At 48.8% G+C, this 23526-nt stretch overlaps 1 protein-coding gene across 1 annotated transcript in view; it reads right to left on the bottom strand.

Moving 5' to 3' along the window:
- SCTR (secretin receptor) overlaps positions 1–23526 on the bottom strand; it is a 60373-nt gene that overhangs the window by 11704 nt on the left and 25143 nt on the right. The window contains exons 5-10 of the mRNA XM_046659850.1: positions 22937–23040; positions 16629–16726; positions 14953–15085; positions 12540–12693; positions 2165–2225; positions 849–918 (exon numbers count right to left, since the gene is read on the bottom strand). Coding sequence (XP_046515806.1) covers positions 849–918; positions 2165–2225; positions 12540–12693; positions 14953–15085; positions 16629–16726; positions 22937–23040 — 620 coding nt within the window. The remainder of the gene's footprint in view (positions 1–848; positions 919–2164; positions 2226–12539; positions 12694–14952; positions 15086–16628; positions 16727–22936; positions 23041–23526) is intronic.

Here is a 23526-nt window from a genome sequence, read left to right as displayed (position 1 = left end):
TGTAGGTCCGCACCCAGGATTCAAACAGGTGAACCCCGGGCTGCTGAAGTGGGGCAGATGAACTTAACCACTCGGCCACAGGCTGGCCCCTGTCCCCCTCATTCTTATCCACACCTACAGGCTCAGCCGCGGGGCTCCCAAGCCTAAGTGCAGAGCAGAAGCACGGGGGAATTTTTGTCTAAGAGGCGTGCCCAGGCCCCTCCCCAGAACTGTGAGAGCCTGAATCTCTGGCTATCGGTATTGTTAGAAAGCCCTCAGCTATTCTAAAGGGCAGCCAGGGCTGAGATCCTCTGAGCAGCCTGTCTAGGAGAGTCACTCCCGCATGTCTTCCCTAGGGTCCAGGGACCAGCCCTCCAGGCCTGCCCCCCTCGCATCACCACAAAGGCCCAAGATCACAGCCTCGCTCAGCTTTCCCCAGCTGCACCACCCCACCGCCCCCATGACCTCCTCCTGTGATCCCAGCTCAGTGATCCTTCGCAGTTTAACAAGAGGACGCCTAGAAAAATGATCAAAACCCAAAGATCTGAACCAATGAAGGCAGAATTTCAGGCCAACACAGAGCCAGCCAGGTCAGGGCCAGGGGTGGGGCTCACCACATTTCAGCTGCCACTCATGGACAAGAGGGAGTTATGTAAGCTCTTGCCTCAGGCCTGCTCCTAGCCTACTCCCATCCTTTGTCCTTCAGGGGGTGGAGCTTCAGGCCCCTCATGCCTGCGCCACCAACCTCAGGAAGCTCTGTGGTTTATCCCTGCCCACACCTGGAGGGAGGAACGCTTGCCCTGTCTCCTGGGCCTCTGTCCCTACAGGCCAGTCACTGTTTCGGTCTCTCCCACTGGAGCCCAGCTCACCAGGATGGAGAGGATCACAGGCCCTCGAATGACCCACCAGATGGACGCATTGGCGTTGATGTCCCAGCACCTATGGAAGGACAGCCAGACATCGTTAGCAGTGGGCAGCTGGGCTGACCACGAGTTGCCCTTCATATGAAGGACACACTCTTGTGGTCCTGAACCTTGTGCTGTGTGCTCAGCACCATTGGAATGGACCCCTTCCTGCTGCCCAGGGGCACTGCTGGGGCTGAGGGAGCAGCCCCTGTCTCCACGTGTGCCCAGGGAGCGTCTTGGGGAACAGCCACGTGTGGAACCTGAGAGCCAGAAGACCCCAGATCCCAGAGCTAACCCAGCAGCAAACTCAACAGCCGACAGCAGCCAGGCAGGCGACATCAGTGAGTGATGTGGCTGGGTGACTGACATGGGACCTCAGGACCCTGAGGATGCCAGGCATGGGGGGTACTTGGCAAACCAGAGAGCCTGTGCCTGGTCTAAGGCAGCTGCAACTCTGCTCCAGCTGATTTTTGCCACAAAGGAAAATGGGAAATGTTGGTAGAACTTTCCATATTTTCTAGAGAAGCTGAAAATCCAGATTTTAAGAAAAACAGTGAATTCACCCGATTAAAAAATTATTTTGAAACAATGATTTTGTGTTGAACTTGGACTGCAAGACACTTGCAAGCCTCACCCGACCTAGTCCACTTCCCGGGCTGGGCGTGTCATCACGCGGATGAGAAGCTGCCTCCTGCTCAGCCTGCCGTGCTGCCTCCCTCGGCCCTGGCTTCTTTCAAGCTGTCTCTCCCTGTGCCTGCTCCCAGGAGGCCCCCCTGGGCTTACCTCCGTCCGTCCTCAGCGCATCTTTAGAGAACATGACTAGACCTCTCTGTCCCATCAGGAGATGTTGAGAGCGTGGCTACTGCTCCCCTGCGCCCAGCTCTGCTGGCCCCTTAGACACCCAGGGGTGGGGACAGTGGAGGAGGGAGATCTCAGGAGGAAGGAGAAGCTGGCTTGGCCCTTGGAGCTTCCTCACTGAGCAGCACCTGCCTGGAGCCTGGCAAGCTCGTCTGGCACCTGACCTACCCACAGAACTGACAGGGCAGGTGGGGGGAGGGGGGGGAGGGAGGCCCCGGAGGGCGCAGGCCTCAGCCCTTCTGCAAACTCACACCTGGGGCGAGCTAGGCATTCAGCAGCCTGGTGCTCCAGAGAACTTGCCTGGGGCCCCCGTCTGAGAAACAGGCCTCTCCTAGATAGCACCAAAGAAATGTCCATCCTGTTTGAGGAAGTGGATAATATAAAATATACTATACGCATTACCTCTCCTTCAAACAGCTTACCCAACATCTTCCAGAAAGTGCCTGGTGACAGCCCACGAAGCAACAAAAACGGCTGGGGAACCTGAGGATTAAAAACAAAGGGAGGGGCAGAGGAGAGAGGACTCAATTTTCCTCCTCCATATGAGGAACAGGACAGTTAGCCCAGCCCAGGGAGTGAGCCGGTACCATGGAAACACCCTTGTGAATCTCGTGTAAATGTGTAGCCTCATGTCTCAAGGGTGCCAGGGATGTCCTGGGAACTGAGGCAGGATCAGTCGGATCCTGAAGGCCCCTAGGGGTTAGGGGTCTCCCCGGAGCCTTGGCCAGACTCCAGAGGACCTTTGCAGATAAGAGAGGGGACGAAGTGATGGTCTACACTTGTGCCATCCAGGACAGTAGCCACTGGCCACCTGTGGCTATTGAGTACTTGGTATGTGGCTGGTCCCAATGGAGATGTGCTGTAAGTGCAAAAGAGATACCAGATTTTGAAGATTTAGTATGAATAAAAGAAGGTAAAATATGTTATTAAACAATTCTATATTAATTATATGTTGAGACAATATTTTGATTATATTGGACTTAAGAAAAAATTGTATTGAAATTAATTTCACCTGTTTCTTTTTTCTGGGTTTACTGTGGCTACTAGAACATTTGAAGTTACATAGGTGGCTCAGATCCTATTTCTAATAGACATGCTTGTCTGTAGGCTGAGTCATGAGAGCCTCGCCCCCAGGCTGCTGGCTTTTCAGATCTGGAGCAGCCAGCTCTCTCCTCTTGCTCCAGCCCTCCACCCCACACCCCAGGCTGCAAATTAAAGGATTCTTCTCGGAGGAACCAAACAGCGCCAGACAAAGGGCCCACAGATAGGGACGCTGGGGACTCCCCCACACAGAGGCCACTTCCAGCCCGTCTCCCTTGAGAGGCACGCCCCACCCCCACACACAGGGCCTCCCGTCGGCTCTGAAGTGACTCATTCTTAAATATGAGCAGTCAAGGTCCACATCTGAGGAAAGCTGATTACATAAAAAACAAAGACCAAAACAATCTGAGAAAAGGAACTCAGAGGAAACAGACCATCCAGGCCGCAGCGGGAACTTGAACAAAACAACTCTAAGGAGTATTATGAGAGAGATAAGAGAAGAGATTATATCTGCCAGACACAAACAGGATGCTGGAAACAGGAGCATTCAGACAACAAGGAAGAGGGCTGAGAAATTGAATATACGATAATCAGATAAAAAAATTCCATAGATGGGCTGGAAGATAAAGACCAGGAAGAGAGAAAGGCCAGACAGCAGAACACAAAGAGTGGAATGAAAAATAGCAGGAAAATAATGAGAAAATTAGAGGTCAATTCCAGGACATGCACCATCTGATTAAAAGTTTCAGAAAGAGAAGATAAAAGCCAGAAGGAAAGAAATGATCAGATAGATAATGTAAGAACACGTCCGGGAAATGAAGGATGTGAGTTTCCAGATGAAAGGGCCACCAGATGCCGGTAAAAAGGATGAAAACAGACTTGCATGGGGGCACATCCCTGTGACGTTTCAAAACACAGGCACAGAGAGATCCTGCAGCTTATATAGAGAGACAAGTAAAAAGGCGGGGGAAACAGAATGACATGGCACATCCCATAACACCAGATACCAAAACAGAAGGCCTTCAAAGTTCTGGGGGAAAATTATTTTTTTCAACCTAATTTCCATGCCCAGCCACACTACAAGTTAGGTGTGAAAGTTGAACAAAGATATTTTCAGACATGCAATGCAAAAAAAGGTACCTTCTGTGCACTCTCTGTTAAACAGATACTGGAGGGTGTGCCCTAGCACAACTAGAGAGTAAACCAAAGAAAGAGAGACAAGAAATAAAGCAACAGCTTTATGTGGAGGAAAACGAAGGAAATTCTCAGCATGAGGGTTACGGGAGTTGAGCAAGTCTGGAGAACAACCAGCCCACATAGAGGAGTGCAGAAGATTCCAGAAAGAACATTAGTGGCTATATTAGGTTGAATACTATCCCCCCAAAATTTATATCAACCCAGAACCTTAGAATGTGACCTTATTGGAAATAGGATCTTTGCAGATATAATTAGTTAAGATGAGGTCATACTTGTGAGGATGCCTGTCATATTGGGACCGTAATCCAATATGATGGACATCCTTTTTTTTTTTTTTTTTGCAGAGGAAAATTTGCTCTGAGCTAACATCCATTGCCAGTCTTCCTCTTTTTGTATGTGAGCTGCTGCTACAGCATGGCCACTGATAGACGAGTGGTGCAGATCTGTGACCAGGAACCAAACACAGGTCACTGAAGAGTGCCAAACTTAACCACTAGGCCACCTGGGCTGGCCCAGACTGGCATCCTTATAAGAAAGCCATGAGAGACACAGAGAGAGAGAAAGAGAGGAGACACAGAGGGAAGAAGGTCGTGCAAAGAGGGAGGCAGAAATTGGAGTGATGCAGCTACAAGCCAAAGACACCAAGGGTTGCCAGGAACCACCAGGAGCTAAAAGAGAGGCACGGCACAGGTTGTTTCTCAGAGCCCCCAGAAGGAACCAACGCTGCCAAAATCTTGATTTTCAACTCCTGGCCTCCAGAACCGTAAGATAATAAATTTCTGTCGCGTTAAGCCCCCAAGTTTGTGGCAATTTGTTATGGCGGCCCTGGGACACTAATACAGCAGGAAAAACCAAACAACTGGGAACTAACAGATGATTTGGAAAATAGCATTCGGAGATTTTCCAGTTCTGTTGGAGAATTTGGGAGAACTAATGACAGCAATATAAACAAATAAGAAAAGGAGCCGGCTTGGTGGCGGAGCAGTTAAGTTCGCACATTCCGCTTCAGCGGCCTGGGGTTCGCCGGTTCGGATCCTGGGTGCACACATGGCAGCGCTTGGCAGGCCATGCTGTGGTAGGCGTCCCACATATAAACCAGAGGAAGATGGGCACGGATGTTAGCTCATGGCCAGTCTTCCTCAGCAAAAAGAGGAGGATTGGCAGCAGATGTTAGCTCAGGACTAATCTTCCTCAAAAAAAAATTTAAAAAAAGAAAAAGAAAAAACCCCAGCAAATAAGTAAAAATGACTCCATGAAAAATAAAAAATAAAATATTGGAAATCTAATCATTGTACATCACTTGGCTCAGCAGTAAACAATATTTACATAGACATGATGAGGTATACATTGAATATGATTTCTTTCTTTTTTTTGGTGAGGAAGATTGGCCCTGGGCTAACATCTGTGCCAATCTTCCTCTATTTTGTATGCAGGATGCCACCACAGCACAGCTTGATGAGCCGTGCATAGGTCTGCACCCGGGACCCAAACCTGTGAACCTCAGGCTGCCAAAGTAGAGTGTGCAAACTAAACCACTATACCACTGGGCTGGCCTCTACATTGAATATGATTTAACCCAAGACTCTGAAAAACTCTAATGGAGGAGGGAGGTGGTGGATGAAAAATTGTACACCCTTATCTTCCATCAGAAAGAGTAAACAACGCCTACGAGGGACAGATCAAGAAATAGTAGGCTATTGTTTAGAAACATGAGAGTACAGATTAGGGGGGTCAGCTGAACAGGTGAAGGGCGTTAACTCTGGGGAGCAGAAGTAGGGGCAGCAGACTGGTTGCTTTTCATTATAAGCCTTGTAGTCCTATTTAATTCTTTAAACCAAGTAGTATATGACTTTAACAAAAATAGTAAGTTTTAAAAAAAATCCCTGCCTCAATTTTGGGTGCTTTGGGCAAAGAACAAGGATATTGAGGGCCGCCTGTTCACTGTCTTCTGTCTTTAATGCAGAGTTGGTGTGAAAGTGGGAAAACGGGTAATAGCTTTAGTCAGAGTTGTTGCGTATTGGTTTGATATGATTTCAAACCCACTTGTTCATGACAAGAGCGAAGTTGTTTGGATCCAAGCAGGATGTGGTCATCAACGCCTGTTCTTGTCCGTAAGCATTCAGTAGCTGGCTGCTGCAGGGCGCTGCTGGGGGCTGGTAGGTAAGAATGGGGGAGGAGCAGCTATGGCTAGGGGACAATTAGACTTTAAATACCAGAGTTTGTGAGCGCTCACCGAGAGTGTTCAGTGGGCAAGGCTCCCCTCTGCTGATCTAAATGGCTCTCTGAAGACCTTGGGACATTAGCTCCTGCCTGGGCAAGGTGACTCTTTGCCACAGTGGTGAAAACCATGCAGCTGCCCATGAAGGAGACAGTCTTGCCCACCAACACCAGCGCCTTCATTGCCTAGCAACGTGCTCTTGCAAAACGGACTCTTGCTTTACGCGGACGCAGCTCTTGGTTGGCTGAGCCGACTCTTCTGAGAACCAACTTGTAGAAAGGTACACCCCACCTAAATTTAGACTTTATTTCTGCCATCTCCCTTTCACCTGGAACAATAGTGTGATTGACCCATCATTGGTTTGGAGTATGTCATTTCTTTATTGGTTTATCATCCTGTATACTATTGGCTTGTGGAGGACAGGCACACCTCAGAGAGATTACGGGTTCAGTTCCAGACCACAATAAAGTGAATATCACAATAAAATGAGTCACACAAATTTTTTGGTTTCCATGCATATAAAAGTTATGTTTATACTATACTGTGGTCTGTTAAGTGTGGGATAGTATTACGTCCAAAAAATAGTGTACATACATTCATACCATAATTAAAAAATGCTTTATTGCTAAAAAAATGCTAGCCATCCTCTGACCTTCAGTGAGTCGTAATCTTTTTGCTGGAGGAGGGTCTTCCCTCAATGTTGATGGCAGCTGACTGGTCAGGGTGGTGGCTGCCGAAGGCTGGGGTGGCTGTGACAATTTCTTAAGACAACAATGAAGTTTGCCACATCGATTGACTCTTCCTTTCATGAATGATTTCTCTGCAGCGCGCAATGCTGTTCGATAGCATTTTACCCACCGTAGAGCTGCTTTCAAAATTGGAGTCAACCCTCTCAAACCGGGCTGCTGCTTTATCAACTGAGTTGATGTCATATTCTAAATCTTTGTTGTCCTTTCAACAGTCTTCACAGCTTCTTCACCAGGAGTAGATTCCATCTCAAGGAACCCCTCTCTTTGCTCATCCTTTAGAAGCAACTCCTCCTCCATTAAAGCTTTTTCATGAAATTGCAGCAATTCGGTCACATCTTCAGGCTCCACTTCTCATTCTAGTTCTCTTGCTATTTCCACCACAGTCACTTCCTCCACTGAAGTCTTGAACCCTTCAAAGTCGTCCCTGAGGGTTGGCATCAACTTCTTCTAAACTCCGGCTAATGTTCATATCCTGACGTCTTCCCATGAACCACGAATGTTTCTAATGGCATCTAGAATGGTGAATCCTTTCCAGAGGTTTTCAATTTACTTTGCCCAGATCCATCAGAGGAATCAGTATCTATGGCAGCTATAGCCTTACAGAATGGATTTCTTAAATGATAAGACTTAAAGTTGAAATTACTCCTTGATCCCTGGGCTGCAGAACGGATGTTGTGTTAGCGGGCATGAAAACAACATTCATCTCACTGTACATCTCCATCAGAGCTCTGGGGTGACCAGGTGCATTCTCAATGAGCAGTAATATTTTGAAAGGAATCTTTTTTCTGAGCAGTAGGTCTCAACACTGGGCTTAAACCATGTTGTAAACAGATGTGCTGTCATCCAGGCTTTGTTTTTCCCTTTATAGAGCACAGGCAGAGTAGATTTGGCATAATTCTTAAGGGCCCTAGGATTTTCAGAATAGTAAATGAGCACTGGCATCAACTTAAAGTCACCAGCCACATTAGCCCCCAGCAAGAGAGGGAGCCTGTCCTTTGAAGCTTTGAAGCCAGGCACTGACCTGACTTCTCCTCTCTGGCTGTGAAAGTCCCGGATGGCATCTTCTTCCAATATGAGGCTGTTTCATCCACATTAAAGATCTATTGTGTGGTGTAGCCACCTTCATGAATGACCTTAGCCAGATCTCCTGGAGAAGTTGATGCAGTTTCTACATCAGCACTTGCTTGTTCCCCTTGTAGTTTGTTTGTTTGTTTTAAAGATTGGCACCTGAGCTAACAACTGTTGCCAGTCTTCTTTTTTTTTCCTTCTTCTTCTTTTCCCCAAAGCACCCCCAGTACATAGTTGTATATTCTAGTTGTGAGTGTCTCTGGTTGTGCTATGTGGGACGCCGCCTCAGCATGGCCTGATGAGCGGTGCCATGTCCACGCCCAGGATCCAAACCGGTGAAACCCTGGGCCACTGAAGTGGAGCATACGAACTTAACCGCTTGACCACGGGGCTGAACCCTCCTTGCACTTTCATGTTATGGAGATGGCTTCTTTCCTTAAATCTCATGAGCCAACATCTGCTGCTTCAGACTTTTCTTCTGCAGCTTCCTCCCCACTCTCAGCCTTCACAGAATCGAAGAGAGTGAGGGCCTTGCTCTGGATTAGGCTTTGGCTTAAGGGAGTGCTGTGGCTGGTTTGATCTTCTATCCAAACCACTAAAACTTTCTCCATATCAGCATTAGGGCTGTTTTGCTTTCTTATCATTCGTGTGTTCACAGGAGTAGCACCTTTAATTTCCTTCAAGAACTTTTCCTTTGCATTCACAACTTGGCTAACTGTTTGGCACAAGAGGCCTAGCCTTTGGCACATCTCAGCTTTGGACACGCCTTCCTCACTAAGCTTAATCATTCCTAGCTTTTGATTTAAAGTGAGAGACGTGACTTTTCCTTTCACTTGAACAATTAGAGGCCATGGTAGGGTTATTAATCGACCTAATTTCAATACTGTTGTGTCTCAGGGAATAGGGAAGCCTGGGGAGAGGGAGAGAGATGGAGGAACGGCTGGTTGGTTGGAGCAGTCAGAACACATACAACATTTATAGACTAAGTTCGCTGTTTTATACGGGCACAGTTGGTGGTGCCCCAAAACAATGACAATAGTAACATCAAAGATCACTGATCATAGATCACCAATATGCAAAATAATGCAAAAATAAATTAAAAAATAATAATGCAAAAGTTTGAAATATTGTGAAAATTACCAAAATGTGACACAGAGACACGAAGTGAGCAAATGCCGTTGGAAAAATGGCGCCGACATATTTATTTGATGCAGGGTTGCCACAAACCTTCAATTTGTAAAAAACACAGCATCAGCAGAGTGCAATAAAACGAGGTGTGCCTGTATTATTACTACAAATTATAATTCGCACAGTGAAGCTGTGTTAAATAAATTATTGGCAGACAATCTCAGGCTCTGAGGATAATTTGCCGTGGACAAAACAAGGGTACCCAGTGTGGTCCCTGGACCAGCATATCCAGGTCCCTTGGCGCCTTGTTAGAAAGGCAGAGTCACAGGCCCCACTCCTGGCCCAGGGGCTCAGAGACTCAGGGTGGGGCCATCCAGCTGGGGTTGACACGCCCTCATGTGACTCTGAAGCTGGCTCCAGCTGGAGAACCACCAATTGAAGTTCACTCACTAAGTAGGAGTTTGGTTCATCCCCAGAAAAGCCAGAAGTATCACTCTTTTCTGGGCACAAACTGACACCCCAGTCACCTTGAAAAATTAAAAGCTTGGACAAGTATTAAAAACCTTAAAAGCATTCTCTCCTTCGGACTCAGTGATCCCAACTCTAGGATTCCATATTACACATGGAATAAGCTTTGTCCATAAAATATTCATCACTGTGTTATTTATAATAGTGAAAAATTAGAAACAACCTAAATGTCCAAATAATAGGTGTTTGATTAAATACATCCACAGAGGGGCCGGCCTGGTGGCGTAGTGGTTAAATTCGTACACTCCTCTTTGGCAGCCCGGGGTTTGCCAGTTTGGATCTTGGGTACGGACCTACACACCGCTCATCAGGCCATGCTGTGGTGGCATCCCACATAGAAGTGCTTACAACTAGGATATACAGCTTTGGGAAGAAAAAAAAGAGAAAGATTAGCAACAGATGTTAGCTCAGGACCAATCTTCAAAAAAAAAATATACATCCATTGAGTAGTTAAAAATGTTTATGGAAGGTTGAAAGAATACAGAACAAGCTTATGTGTTAATGGGAAGAAGCAAGATTCAAAATTCTACAGACAGAATGACCACACTGTGGGGAAAACTGTGAGCAGGAAAAAAATTCTGGAAGGAAAGCCTAGAAAATGTTCACTAGATGGGACTAGGGTAATTTTTTTCTACTTAAAAAACGTTTTTTTTGCTTTGCAAAGTTTTACAGGTAGCATGTACTCATTTAAGCAACCTATCTCTGGGGAAATGAGTTGAGTACAAATTGAGGAGGGGTCACTGCTTTTGCAAGAGAAAGGCCACTTCAGACCTTCTGAGCCTTCACGGTCTCCTTGGGGCTGTGCAGGCAGAGAGGCCGAGAGGGAAGGAACCGCTGCCGTTCTACGGGCTGCTCTGCCTCCAGGATCTGGAGTATAGTAGCTGCTCAATAAATACTTGAGGACGAAAGGAAGGCTCTCAGTATCTCATTCAAACCTGCCAAACACCTGTGACAGAGATCGTATCACAGTGCAATTTTGTCTCCCCACCAAACTACAAACCCTTTGAGTGATGGAACTGTTTTTGTTTTGTTTTTTTTTTGTTTTTTTGTTTTGTTTTTTGTTTTTTTCTCTCTAAGCCCTTCTGAGCACAAAGAACATCGAATAAATGATGATCCTGATATTAGAGATGACGAAACTGTCCGTGTTCAGATGATGAAATCTTGGCAGATCTGGGATTCAAGGCTCAGTGAGTTGGGCTCCAAACTGGGGAATTTTTTTGCAGAGTCAGCTGCAGAAGGCGGGCCCCTGGTCCCCAGGCGCTCTGGGACCACTGGCCTATGCAGAAATCCAGAGATCAGCAGAGCCCTACAGCGCCCGCTGGCCGAGGGTCATGTGTTAATCAGGCTGCCAAAGTTCAGAAGCAGGAGGGTGCAGGGAGCTCTGCCAGCTCAGGTGACTTCCCTGATGAGGAGACAGGGCCCTTGCAAGTAAGGATTTAGACAAGCAGAAAAGACAGCAGACGGCATTCCTGGCAGGGCCACTTCTTAATCAAAGGCACCAAGAAGAAACCAAAGGGAGCAAATGGCAGATACACGTGACTATCCTTTTAAGCTTGTGAGTCACTCACAGGAACCTGGCTCTCTGTCTAGAGCCCAGTGGGTAACTCACATATGTTTATCAAATGAGCAATGGATGAATGGATGGAATGGATGGATGGATGGTTGGATGGATGGATGGATGGATGAGTGGATAGGTGGATGGATGGATGGATGGATGGTTGGATGGATGGATGGATGAGTGGATAGGTGGATGGATGGATGGGTGGGTGGACAGGAGGGTGGATGGATGAATGGATGCATGTATGGATGGATGTTTGTTAATAGAAGAGTAAAAGTTAAGAGGTTTTGGAAATAGACAGGCCTTGGTCTGAATCCTGGGTCTGCTCTTGTCTACAGGAGACCTGAGCATGTTATGTCACATCTCTGAGCCGAGGTTTCTCTGAGAGGCCTCTTGGAGTTATTGTGGTGATTAAAAATAGTCCATGGAAAGTGCTGAGTTCAATGCCTGGCACAAAGTAAGCATCCAAGAAATGAGAGATGCTGTCATCTGCATCGACCCAGAAAGGAAAGGGGGAGAGAGGTAACGGGGCCTGCAGTTGGCTGTCTTGCTACCATTTCCTCCTTCCTAGAAAGTGAATCCTGAATTTCCTTTGGGAAGTCACGTGGTTTGAGTAGCTTAAGTCAGTGCCTTCCATTCCCTCGGGCCCCTGTGATTGGTTCACGGGTATGTATGAGACTCAAGCTGCTCCCATCAGAGTGACCTCAGAATATTTGCTGGGCATGCTGGGACATAGCCCCCTTCTTCATCTCATTAGATGTAACAAGGAAGTCAGTAGCCCAGAAGCCGCCAGCAGTTACACTGGGAGCACCGGTCTAAAAGGAAAGCTGATGTTACAGAGGCACAGTAGAAAGACAGAAAGAAATGTTCTTGAGCTGCTGGATTCAGCCTCACCTGAAGTTGGTGATCCCTGGACTTTTCAGTTATATGAGCCAATTAATTTCTTTTATGTTTAAAACCTATCTAAGCCAGATTTTCTAATACCTATGGTCAAAAGCACCTGACTGCCACAGAAAGAAAGAAGGAACAAGGACATATGAATGGGACGTCTAAGGAAGATGAGGCAGCAAGTGTTGGGTGGCATCAAATTGTACAAGGCTTTGGATGCTAGGAATTGGGGCTAAATTTTAGCTATTATTTCCCATTTGACAGATAAATAAACTGAGGCCCGAGAGTTAAACATCAAGCAACTTGTCTAAGATTGCACAAGTTAACTAACGAAGTGTGGGGCTGGAACGAGAAGCCGGATCCTCCTGACTCAGCACCCTTTCCCACAGACACACGGCCACTGTCCCCATGCAGAAACATACCCCATCCGAGCGCGATGAAACCCTGGAGGCACTTCCTTTCTGAGAAGAAGGAGACGACGAGGAGCGTGTGGAGGTAGAGGCCTTCCACCAGCAGCCAGGCGTAGTTGGCCAGGATGCAGTACTGGAAGAAGACCATGACCAGCTTGCAGCCCACCTGGACAGGGAGAGGCGGCTGAGGTCCAGGCTGGCGACTGTCGGTTTCCCTCTGGTGCCCAGGCCCAAAGGAAGGGACAGGCTGTGGGATGGGTCAGGGGCCAGGCCACAGAGTCAGCCTCTGGGGCTCATGGCCATCCCCTGCGGCCTTCTGCTCTCAGAGGACCAGGCCCACAGAGCTCCTTAGGGAGTGGAAGTCCACAGCCAGCAGGCTCGGTCAAGATGGTCAATGGGCGTCACACAAGCAGGAACTGCATAAAATTCTGGAACTGGCTGCCAGATGTAAAACTGGGTCAGATATGGCCCAACTCCCAACTTCCTCATTTTTCAGATGAGGGATCTGAGGCCTAGAGAGGAAAAGGGATTTCTGAGCAAAGGGTTAACAAAATGCTTTCCAAGGTCAGTTCCCTGGAAACAGATGAAGAAGGGACACCTAGGTTAGCAGATGATATTGATTGTAGTAAAAATGGCCCCAGGCCGGTACACTGCGTCTGGACTGGAGACTCTGAATACCTGACGGGGATGCCACGGTGTTGGCCTTCCCTGATCAGTGGCTCTTATAACAGCCACGTCCCTTGTAGGGATCCCTGGAAACTAGGCCTGCGGGTTTGTGGGGCACGAAGCTTGTACGGGTCAGGGGCCAGGCCGCAGAGCCAGCCTCTGGGCTCATGGCCATCCCCTGTGACCTTCTGCTCCCAGAGGACCAGGCCCACAGAGTTCCCCAGGGAGTGGAAGTCCGCAGCCAGCAGGCTCAGTCAAAATGGTCAATACGCGTCACAGAAGCCAGTACAGCTCCCATACCAGCGCCATGAGGGCCTCCTTCCCTTCACTGAGCTTTCCCCTGGAGAGAGGACCCCCGGACGGCCCGAGGACTTCTGCGTGGAGAGCCGCAAGGACACTTCCATGCAAGAGGAGTGCCCAGTGCTGCCCTGTGGCCTTCCAGAGGCTCTGATACCATGCACGGCCTGTGGTTGGCTCTGAGTCTGATGTTCGGAGGAAGCCGAGAAGGTTCCTGCCGGGCTCTGCTGGATTTCTCCACGGCTGGTCGGTGATGGGGTGGGGCCTGAATTTTATCTCCTGACTCCCAGTCTCTGGCTCTTATTTCATCCTGGAAATCTCCCTGAGAGACCTGGGCCCTTATTGAGGGACCGCTCAGCTTGAGTCAGAGAACACACACACACACACACACACACACACACAGACACAAAAAACTGTAAACAATATAAAGTTAACGCATCTGTAAGGAATTAGAGACGTGAGTGGTGGGAAGTGGCAGGCTGGTTGACTGAATGAATCTCAGTGTCCAGTCCCTTTATCCCTTGCTTGCTCTGCCGTGACGATGATAGTAAAAACTCAATCTCCCAGCTTCTTTTGCAGTTAGGTGTGGTCACATGACACAGTTCTAGCCAGTGAGAGGTAAGATAGGAGTCTCGGGGAGGGGGTTCTTTCCCAAATGAAAAGGCAAAGCCTCCCAAACAGAAAAAACTATTTAACTTTGACTTTACTCCTTCTTGTCTGGAACAGGGAGGTGAGGCCTGGGGTTGCAGCAGCCATATTGCAAACATGTGATATAAAGCGTGGGATCAAGGATGGCAGAGCAGAAAGAGGGAAAATGACTGTGTTCACCATGGCATCGTGGAGCCACTGTGCCACCTCTGGATTGCCCGTGTGTCGACTGCTTATGAGGGAAAAATCCCATCTGTTTAAGCCACTGACATGCAGTTTACCGTTATGTCCAGCAAAAGGGATTTCCAGTTGACACTCGGGGTGATAGTGCAATGAGTTAAGACTCATCTGAGAATCCAGGAGGAGGAAGAGGGTTGGCTTTAACAAAATCTGATTGTTTTACTGCAGACGCACAGGCATACGCTCACCCTTTTCTTTCTGCTACCAACCCCAACCCTCCCTAGACCTGGCCGTCCGACTACAGCTGGGACGCAGCAGGAGTAGGATAAGAGGAGTCTTGCTACACATCTAGTTCCCAGAGCAGCGAATCCGCTCCAGGACGCTGGGAGCTGAATGGCAGCCCCCATGGGCTTTCCGACAAACCACTCTCGCATGTGACCCAGAGTGTGCCTGCGGGGACATGGGACTCTCCCTGAACCTCCTGGCCAGCACCAGCGCTGCCCCTTCACCCTAGGCATTAAGTGCAGCCTTAGTACAGACTCAGGGGAAGGACAATCGGGCTGCCACCTTTCCAAAGTCAGGCTGGGGAAGGCAAGCAGGCCCGGCCACACCCTGGGGCACGCAGGCATGTTACCCTGTGGGCATCGCAGTGGGTGACGTCGTCCGAGGAGAAGAGCACAGCATCCTTGATGAAGTTGGACAAGGCGCGCAGGATGAAGGACACAAACAGGTGCATGTGGATGTAGTTGCGGGTGCAGTGGAGCCTCCTGGGGGAGAGAAGGCAGGGCCATCAGGCCAGGGCCAGGAGAGGCTGGGGCTCCGCCAGGCCCGCTCCTCCCGCAGTGCACGGGGGAACCCAGGGCCCGCTCTTTCCAGGTCACACAGCTCCCTGTAGCTCTGTGAGCAGACCCTGAAGGAGAGCCCAGGCCTCAGATGCCCAGTGTACTCTGCCTCATACTGCAATTAAAAAAAGCTGGGGCTAGGGGCCGGCCCGGTGGCGCAGAGGTTAAGTTCGCACGTTCCGCTTCTCGGCGGCCCGGGGTTCGCTGGTTCGGATCCCGGGTGCAGACATGGCACTGCTTGGAAGCCATGCTATGGTAGGCGTCCCACGTATAAACTAGAGGAAGATGGGCACGGATGTTAGCTCAGAGCCAGGCTTCCTCGGCAAAAGGAGGAGGACTGGCAGTAGTTAGCTAAGGGCTAATCTTCCTCCAAAAAAAAAAAAAAAAAAAAAGCTGGGGCTATAGATGCAATGTGTGTTCTGCCCTGACCTTCCCCCATCGCACTCCCAGCATTGTTTAGAAGAGTGAGCAGTGCAGGAGGCAGGCAGCCGGACAGGGCGGGGCGGAGGTGGGAGGGGGAGGGGGGCGGTGAGCGGCATAGAAAGAACACAGGCTGCGGGGAGAAATCAGACCCAAGCTCTGCCATGTATTAGCTTCACACCTTGCGCAAGCCTTTCACCTCCCAGAGCCTGGATTTCCTGCTCTGCTGCAGGGGTCAGAAGTCTGTTACTTGTTCCCCATCTTCTGGTATCAGAACCAGTCTTTCTTATGGGGAACCATTCCAGCTCTGGTGCCATTCCACCCTCCGACCCTCAGACCCAACCAATCAGAGCACCTCATCCCTGGCTGCATGCCTGGCTCAGGGTTGGGCACGTGACCCAAGCTGGGCCTATAAGAAGTCCCCCAGGATTTCCATTGCAACAATGGGGAAGAGGCCCTCTTTGCCCTGGTGTTGCTGAGCTGGTAGAATGTACCTCTGCAGTTGCTGGTGGTTGTGTCTGCCACCCCTGCAGAAAGCCTGCCTGTGGATGAGGCCAGCACAGTGTGGAGAAATGGAGGGAGACAGAACTAGTTCTGCTAATACCTTTGAATGCCTAGATCCAGCCATGCCTGAAGCCAGATGTCCCTGAACTTGTCAATTATGTGGTTCAAGTCACCTTTGTTTTTCTTAAGCCGTTTTAAGGTAGAGTTCTGTTTCTTGAAACTGAGAGTCTGGTTAATACACCCGAAAAAATATGCCCATTAAAAAAATATGATACCTATCTCATAGCATTGTGTGGAAATTAGAAATAATACATGTTAAAGCAATTGGTGCAGTAAGTTCTTAGTAATGCTAAGTAAATGTTGAATGGATAAAAGAATGAATGCGGTCATGGGAACTTCAATGTTTTGCCACAGGTAAGCTTTAGATCAAGAGGTGACAAAGTGGCCCACCCAGACCTTCCTCTCTAGCCTGAGCAATTAAAAGAGACCTAAAGTCTCTTCCTGGGGAAGGTGGGGGGATGGAGAGGCGGCAGCGTGTTCTCACCGGAAAGCACAGAGGATGCTGAGGGCAGCCAGGAGCATCACCAGGGAGGAGCTGTAGCCCACGGTGTACATGACCTTCAGTTTCAGCAGGTACTCGTGCTGCAGAGAGAGAGGGGGGTGTCAGCCCCATCCACCTGGCTGGCTCTGCCTTTTCTGCCTCAGCCTGGACCTGCTTCAGGCAGCTCGAACCCCTTCGACTCTGACTGCTATTCTGTTCACACCCCAAGGACACCAATTCATAGACTCCTAGCATCTTTTTTCTTTTTAAAGCTTTAATTTTTTTCCTTTTTCTCCCAAAGCCCCCCCCCCCCCCCCCCGGTACATAGTTGTGTATTTTTTAGTTGTGGGTCCTTCCAGTTGTGGCATGTGGGGCGCCGCCTCAGCGTGGCCTGATGAGCGGTGCCATGTCCGCACCCAGGATCCGAACTGGAGAAACCCTGGGCCACTGAAGCAGAGTGTGCAAACTTAACCACTCAGCCACTGGGCCAGCCCCGACTCCTAGCATCTTGACTTTGGAAAAGATCTTGTGGAGCCTCTGATGCCAATTCAAACTTCTATCCCATGTATAAGGCCCCTTCCCATCACCCTGAATTCAAGCCTTTGCTTGAATTCCTCCAGGGACAAGGTGCTCACTGCCTTTCGAGGAAGTCGTTCAGTATACAACAGTATACAACAGACAATTTTTTCTCATGTGAAGTTAAAATGTATTACTTTTAAATTGCACCTGTTGGTCCTTTTTCTGCTTCTGGAGCCACTTAAAATAAACTGAATTTGTCTTGTACTGAATGAAGGCCCACCAGTATTTTAAAAATAAAGTTTGCAGGAAGCCAGCCCCGTGGCATAATGGTTAAGTTCAGTATGCTCTCCTTCAGTGTCCCAGGTTTGTGGGTTTGGATCCCAGGTGCAGACCCATTCCACTCAGCAGCCTTGCTGTGGTGGTGACCCACATACAAAACAGAGGAAGACTGGCACAGATGTCAGCTCAGGGCAAATCTTCCTCGGCAAAAAACTTAAACAAAAAACCTTTTCATCTTAGAATAGTTTTTCAGACTTATAGAAAAATTATAAAGGTCATACAGAGTGGCATGTCATTTCTTAATACAGCTATTCTGCCTGTCTGTCCCTCACTTATCGTCTCAGCATTAAATATTCCCTGTATCTTTAATCTCTTTCCCCAATCCTTCACCATTTTTCTCAATTAATATACTCTAGTTTGTCAGTGTCCTTAAATAAGATACCCAGAACCAGATAGCTGAAAAGCTCCAGACATACTCTCTGACCAGGAGGAAGCAGAGTGGGACCATCACCTCCCCTAATCTATACACTGCACTCCTAGTAATGCAACCAAGCAGGCATTTACTTATTCAGCAGCCACTTCACACTACTGGTTCATCTTTCATCCAAAAAGATCTCAATGGACTGGAATAATGGGCAAAAAATTAAATTGTGAGAGATAAATGTAAAAACCTGCATTTTTTTAGGTTCAAAAAAATAAATTGTACAACAGCCTTAAGAAGGATCAAGGAAATGAAAATTAAAACAATAACGCTATACCATTTTTTACCAACCAAACTAACAAATATTTCAAAGTAATAATATTCTACATAGGTGAGGGTATAGTGGGAGTGAAGATTGGGTCAATCTCTCTGGAAAGCAGCAGGAATCAAGAACCTTTGAAATATGCATTCCTTTCGATCTCCCTTCTACCTCCAGAAATTAATTCTAAGAAATAGAAGCATAAAAACATATTTATTTATAAAGATGTTTATCACAGAACTATTTGTGAAAACACTCAAATGTCCAACGATAAAAGAAGAGTTAATGAAATTGTTTTAAATCCAAATTACTTTAATGCTATGACAGCATTAAAATGCTGTTTACCAGGAGTTTTAAAATACGTCAGGACGTGCTGAGAATGTAATGTTAGGTTACAAATTTCACGTGTACAGCATGATTCCCGCTACATGTAAAGAAAGTTTTAGGTTGAATTATATGAAATTGCCCTTTTGTAGATGAAGAATGATCAACTATTGGCCATTTCATGTGATTCAGTCCCAAATATGCAGAGAAATAAGCTTGTAAGATGTGCCAAATGTTCATAGTGGTAAACTTTGGGTGACAAGTTTGTGGATAGAGTTGTAACTTTCATTGGTATTTTTTCTACGCTTTTCATTTTTCTACAGTTGGTAAGTACTATTTTATAACCAGATGAAAAGGGTAATTAATAAAAAAAACAAAAACAAGAAAACCAGTCATGAGAATAGTGTTGGGGAAACCTGGCTGACAGCCACTCAGATGAAAGTGACCTTGTGGAGCGAATGGCCCAGGCTCCGAGGCGGTGGTGGACTGGACTGCGGAAAAAGAACCCCGGCTCAGAGCCAAGAGACAGGGTTCCAGACTCAAGACTGTGCGACCTTGGGCAAATTACCTAACTTCTCTGAGCCTCAGATTCCTCATCTGCAAAATGGGGACACTATCTACCTTGCAGGCTTGTTGGAGGAAGAAATAAGGCATCAGGGAAAACATCTAGACAACGCCAGGCACTCAGAAGACACTCAGTTCACCCCTAACCCCTCCAGGCATCAGCTAGAATCTTGCCATTTGCTGGATGGCCCCAGAGCTGGGGGCCAGCCTCCCTCCCAGGGATGCCTGGTTTGGCAGCCCTCAGTTCAGAAGCAGTTTGGGCCACCCTGTGGCAGCTTGAGGAGGCATGGTGACAAGTACTCAGGCTGAATATTCTATACCATCCTGTAGCTGGGGTCATTGTCTGCCGGGTGACCCTCAGGACTCCTGAGTCAGTTTTCACACAGATCCGATCCTGCCTGTGTCTTTAAGGTCTGACCCAGAAAGAGCCCTGCTCCCAGGAGGCCTGATGTGACCTCACTGCCACAGCTCCTGGCATCTGCAACTGTGTACTCTGCCCCAGACAACTTGGAGTCCAGATGCCTCACTGCCACCTGTCCTGGATCAAGTTGCCTGTCTCCCCACTGTGTATCCACCTTCCTCTGTATCCTCTAGCTCAGGGCTCAGCAGACTTTTCCCGTAAAGGGACAGACAGTAAACATCTCAGGCTTTGGGTGCCATTCAGTCTCTTTTGCAGCTACTCAGCTCTGCCTTTGTAGTGCAAATGGCTGTGGCTGTGTTTCAATAAAACTTTATTTGCAAAAGCAAGTCGTGGGCCAGATTTGGCCCAAGGGCCATAATTTGCCAACCTCTGCTGTAGGTAAGCAAACGGCATTTTATTTAACCAAGAGGCAGGATTTCCCAGTCTTTCTGCTAATCTGAGTCCACTTTTGGAGTCTGTCAATAATAGAGTAGTGTGTGCCAAGTAAGCAGCTGAAAAAAGGCACCCAATGAATGCACACATTCACCATCATTTGATTAAAAGAAAAAAAAGACATTTCAACAATAAGAAATAGGATGATTCGAATTTCAGGATAAAAGACAAAGTTTGTGCCAGTTTATGGACCAGCATTTTGGGACCAGTGAATCATATCTGGAAACCCTTCCAATCTTAGGGATTTTTATTTATTTTATTTTGTGTGTGTGTGAGCTGAAGCCAAGGTAAGTCTCCTTTCCACTATTTTTGGAAATTAATTTTCTGACTTAAGTCCAGAACATTGCATTTATCTTTGTTAAATTTCTTCAATTTCAGCTCGTTGTTTTGGGATGTTACAGTTTCAACTCTGCCACGGAAGTCATAACTGCAGCCCCAGGGTCCGTTCCTTCCCAGCGGACTAGTCCAAGCCAATAGTTCTCTTGCGTGGTTTTGACAGACATAACTCACAGAAACGAAAGCTCTTGGGAGTCCTCAGTCCTTCATGAGAGTGTAAAAGGGTCCTATGGCCCAAAAGTCTGAGAATCACAGCCCTAAGCCAATCACGTCTCCCATCCCTCAGCCAGGGATGGTCCAGGGCTGGGCGGGCCAAGGAGATGTGAGGACAGGCCTGCTGCAGGTTTGGGTAAGAAGCTTTCTTGCTCCTAGGAAGGGGCCGTAGGAAGCCAGGCTGTCCCCTCTCCTGGAGAGGCAGGCCTGGGAAGTCTGTGGCTGCAGCTGACAATGGCGGTCGTCTTACAATGGGAGGGATGCCAGCCCTGGGAGGAAGCCACCAGGACAGCAGGAGAGAGACGGAAAGAGCCTGGTCCTTGGTGGCTTTGCAGAGCTGCTTCCTGAGTCCTAGCACCTTTCTCTGCATCCCCAGGTGCGTGAGCCACATTTGCTTACTAAGCCAGTTGGAAATGTCTGTTATTTGCAGCCCAAAGCATCCTTTTGAAACTCCATCCTGCCTCCCATCATAAGAATGTAAGAATGTTCCCTCTTAATTTTATGGATTTTACAAATTTGTTACACACAAGCCCCCTGTCTTCACATAAGTCAGTGATAGAAAAGGTAATCTGCAGAAGTGAGAGCCCATGGGGACCCCCTGATCAAGCCTTGTTGGATCCCATCATCAAATTACACCACTCTGGCCAGATCTGAAGACCTCATGTGTTTTCTCCAAGTGGATGACAAGCCCCGGGAGGGAAGAAGCTCCATCTTCCATCTTGGTTCCCCAATCAATCTCCTTCACATAGAGAAAGACAGATTGGCTAGAGAGAGAGGAGTCTTAGAAGAAATTCGGAAGTGGCTGTGGTCTGCCTGCCAACTTCACCCTTTCTCCCTTAATTCTTCTGCTCCCCACTCCATGCTTCTGGAACATCCCACCTCACCCTCCAAGGGACAAGCAAGCTTGTTCATCGTACTCCCACTGGGGATTGTAGCTCGTGGAACTGCTAAAGTGCGTCTCCCCGGGAACACACACCTTAATGAGGAGGAGCAGAAGACAGAGGAGGGAGCACTGGCTCTTTTTGGAATGAGACTTGGTTTGACTCCTGCCTCCGTGGCTGCCACTACTGTCTAAGCACACTCCTTATAGCCTCTGAGCCTCAGTTTCCCCGTCTGAAAAATGGAGAAAATAATGAACTTACAATGAATCCTTCTGAGAACTTAAAGTAATTGTGGCGTAAGCAGCTGGCACGTGGTAGATGTTCGGTACGACAACAAACATTATTGGGCCCTTTGTAGGAGAATTGTGCCAGCACTGGGGGCCTGGAAGTGAATAAGACCCTTTCTGATTTGTCACTGCTGTATCCCCAGGCCTAGACTCCTGCCCAGCCCAGAGAAGGTGTTCAAGCAATGTTTGTTGAGTGAATGAATGCCTTTGAGGAGCTGATGCTTTAGGAGAGAGATGGGTGCCACGGCCCATGATCATGATTCGATATACTACGGTGGGCGGTAGCTGGAGGCCAACACAGAGCACTAAGAGAGCCCTTCCTGGGGGGAGGAGAAGGGAGGTTTTCTGGAGTTGATGACCTGGAATGGTGTCTTTTTTTTTTTTTTTTTTTTGAGGAAGATTAGCCCTGACCTAACTACTGCCAGTCCTCCTCTTTTTGCTGAGGAAGCCCGACCCTGAGCTAACATCCATGCCCATCTCCCTCTACTTTATATGTGGGACGCCTACCACAGCATGGCATGGCAAGTGGTGCCATGTCCTCACCCGGGATCTGAACCGGCGAACCCTGGGCCACTGAGAAGCAGAACGAGCAAATGTAACCACCGCGCCACCGGGCCGGCCCCTGGAGTGGGGTCTTGAAGGATGTGTACCAATCCATCAGGAAAGCGAGGAGGGAAGGGGGCTTTGACACCGAGGGCCTTCAGGGAGGGCCTGGGGAGGCCCATGAAGAAGTTCAACCCACAGCACCCAGCATCCCCTCTCAGACTAGGACCACCCCACGCCGGCTCTCTCCTTCCTGTCCGAGCTCCTGTCTCCTCTGAGAGCGACCATTCATTGAGCACTGACTCCGGCTAGACACCTTCTCAGCACTTCCATGTATTAACTCTTTCGGTTCTCCTGACAGGCCTGTGAGGTCAGAGCTATCATTAGTCCCATTTTCCCGATGAAGAAGCTGAGGCACAGAGAAGTCCTCCCCACCTCCACCCAGGTCACAGGTCTGGGTTCAGACTCGCCAGCCTGGCTCCGAGCATTTAGCCACCACGTTGCTTCTCTTCCGGTTTCATGACTAGATCACTCCAGCCTCATGGTGGCCCATGGCAGATCTCACGGTGCCACGGTCTTCACCGACCATGGTCTCCGGGTTGATAGACCAGGGCAGTGAAGCAGGCCCACTGGACCTCAGGCGACAAGCAGGGGAGGGGAGGGTGAGAGGGCAGGCCCCAGGTCACCTGACCCCTGCCCTGGGCTGGCTCCGCTCTGTCCTCTCCCAGGGACTCACCCTGTCCTCCGGGGAGAGAGGGGTTGACAGGCTTACCCGCTTCTCATTGGACGAGTCGTTCACGTTGACCCCGCAGGCCAGGTCAGCCCTGGGGAAGGTCTCCGACCAGCCGCCCTGTGTGCAGTTTCGAAATATGGAACCTGTGGGGGCCAAGCATTCTGTGTGTGAGCGGTGGGGAGCGGGGACAGACATCCAGCTCTCCTGGACACCCTCAGCCACGCCTTCGGGGCAGCCTGGAGCTGCTTTCTGTCGCTCTGTCCCCGGCCACCTTTCGCAGGCCACAGTCAGCTCCCAAGTGGCCCAGCTGGTCCTTGAAGAACATGTAAGAGTCAGTCAGGAAAGTGGTGGGAAAGGTACGTAGGCAGACGGTCCTAGAAGGGGGCGAAGACCCGGATGAGTGTGCCTGTGCGCGTGAGAGAGAGACAGACCTGCTGGTCCTCGAGACCTCCATCTACAAACAGGCCGGGCCTCAGCAGATTCCCCCTCCCACCCTCCAAACACTGCTTGTCTCCTCCTGGGGCCCCCACCGGCTTTGCCCACACCCCCACATCTTACCCTCCCACACCCCACACCCCCACATCCCACACCCCCACATCTCACACCTCCATACCCCACACCCACACCCC

The sequence above is a fragment of the Equus quagga genome, chromosome 4 (assembly GCF_021613505.1).
Source record: "Equus quagga isolate Etosha38 chromosome 4, UCLA_HA_Equagga_1.0, whole genome shotgun sequence".
Lineage (NCBI taxonomy): Eukaryota > Metazoa > Chordata > Mammalia > Perissodactyla > Equidae > Equus > Equus quagga.
This window is presented reverse-complemented; position numbering and strand designations above follow the sequence as displayed.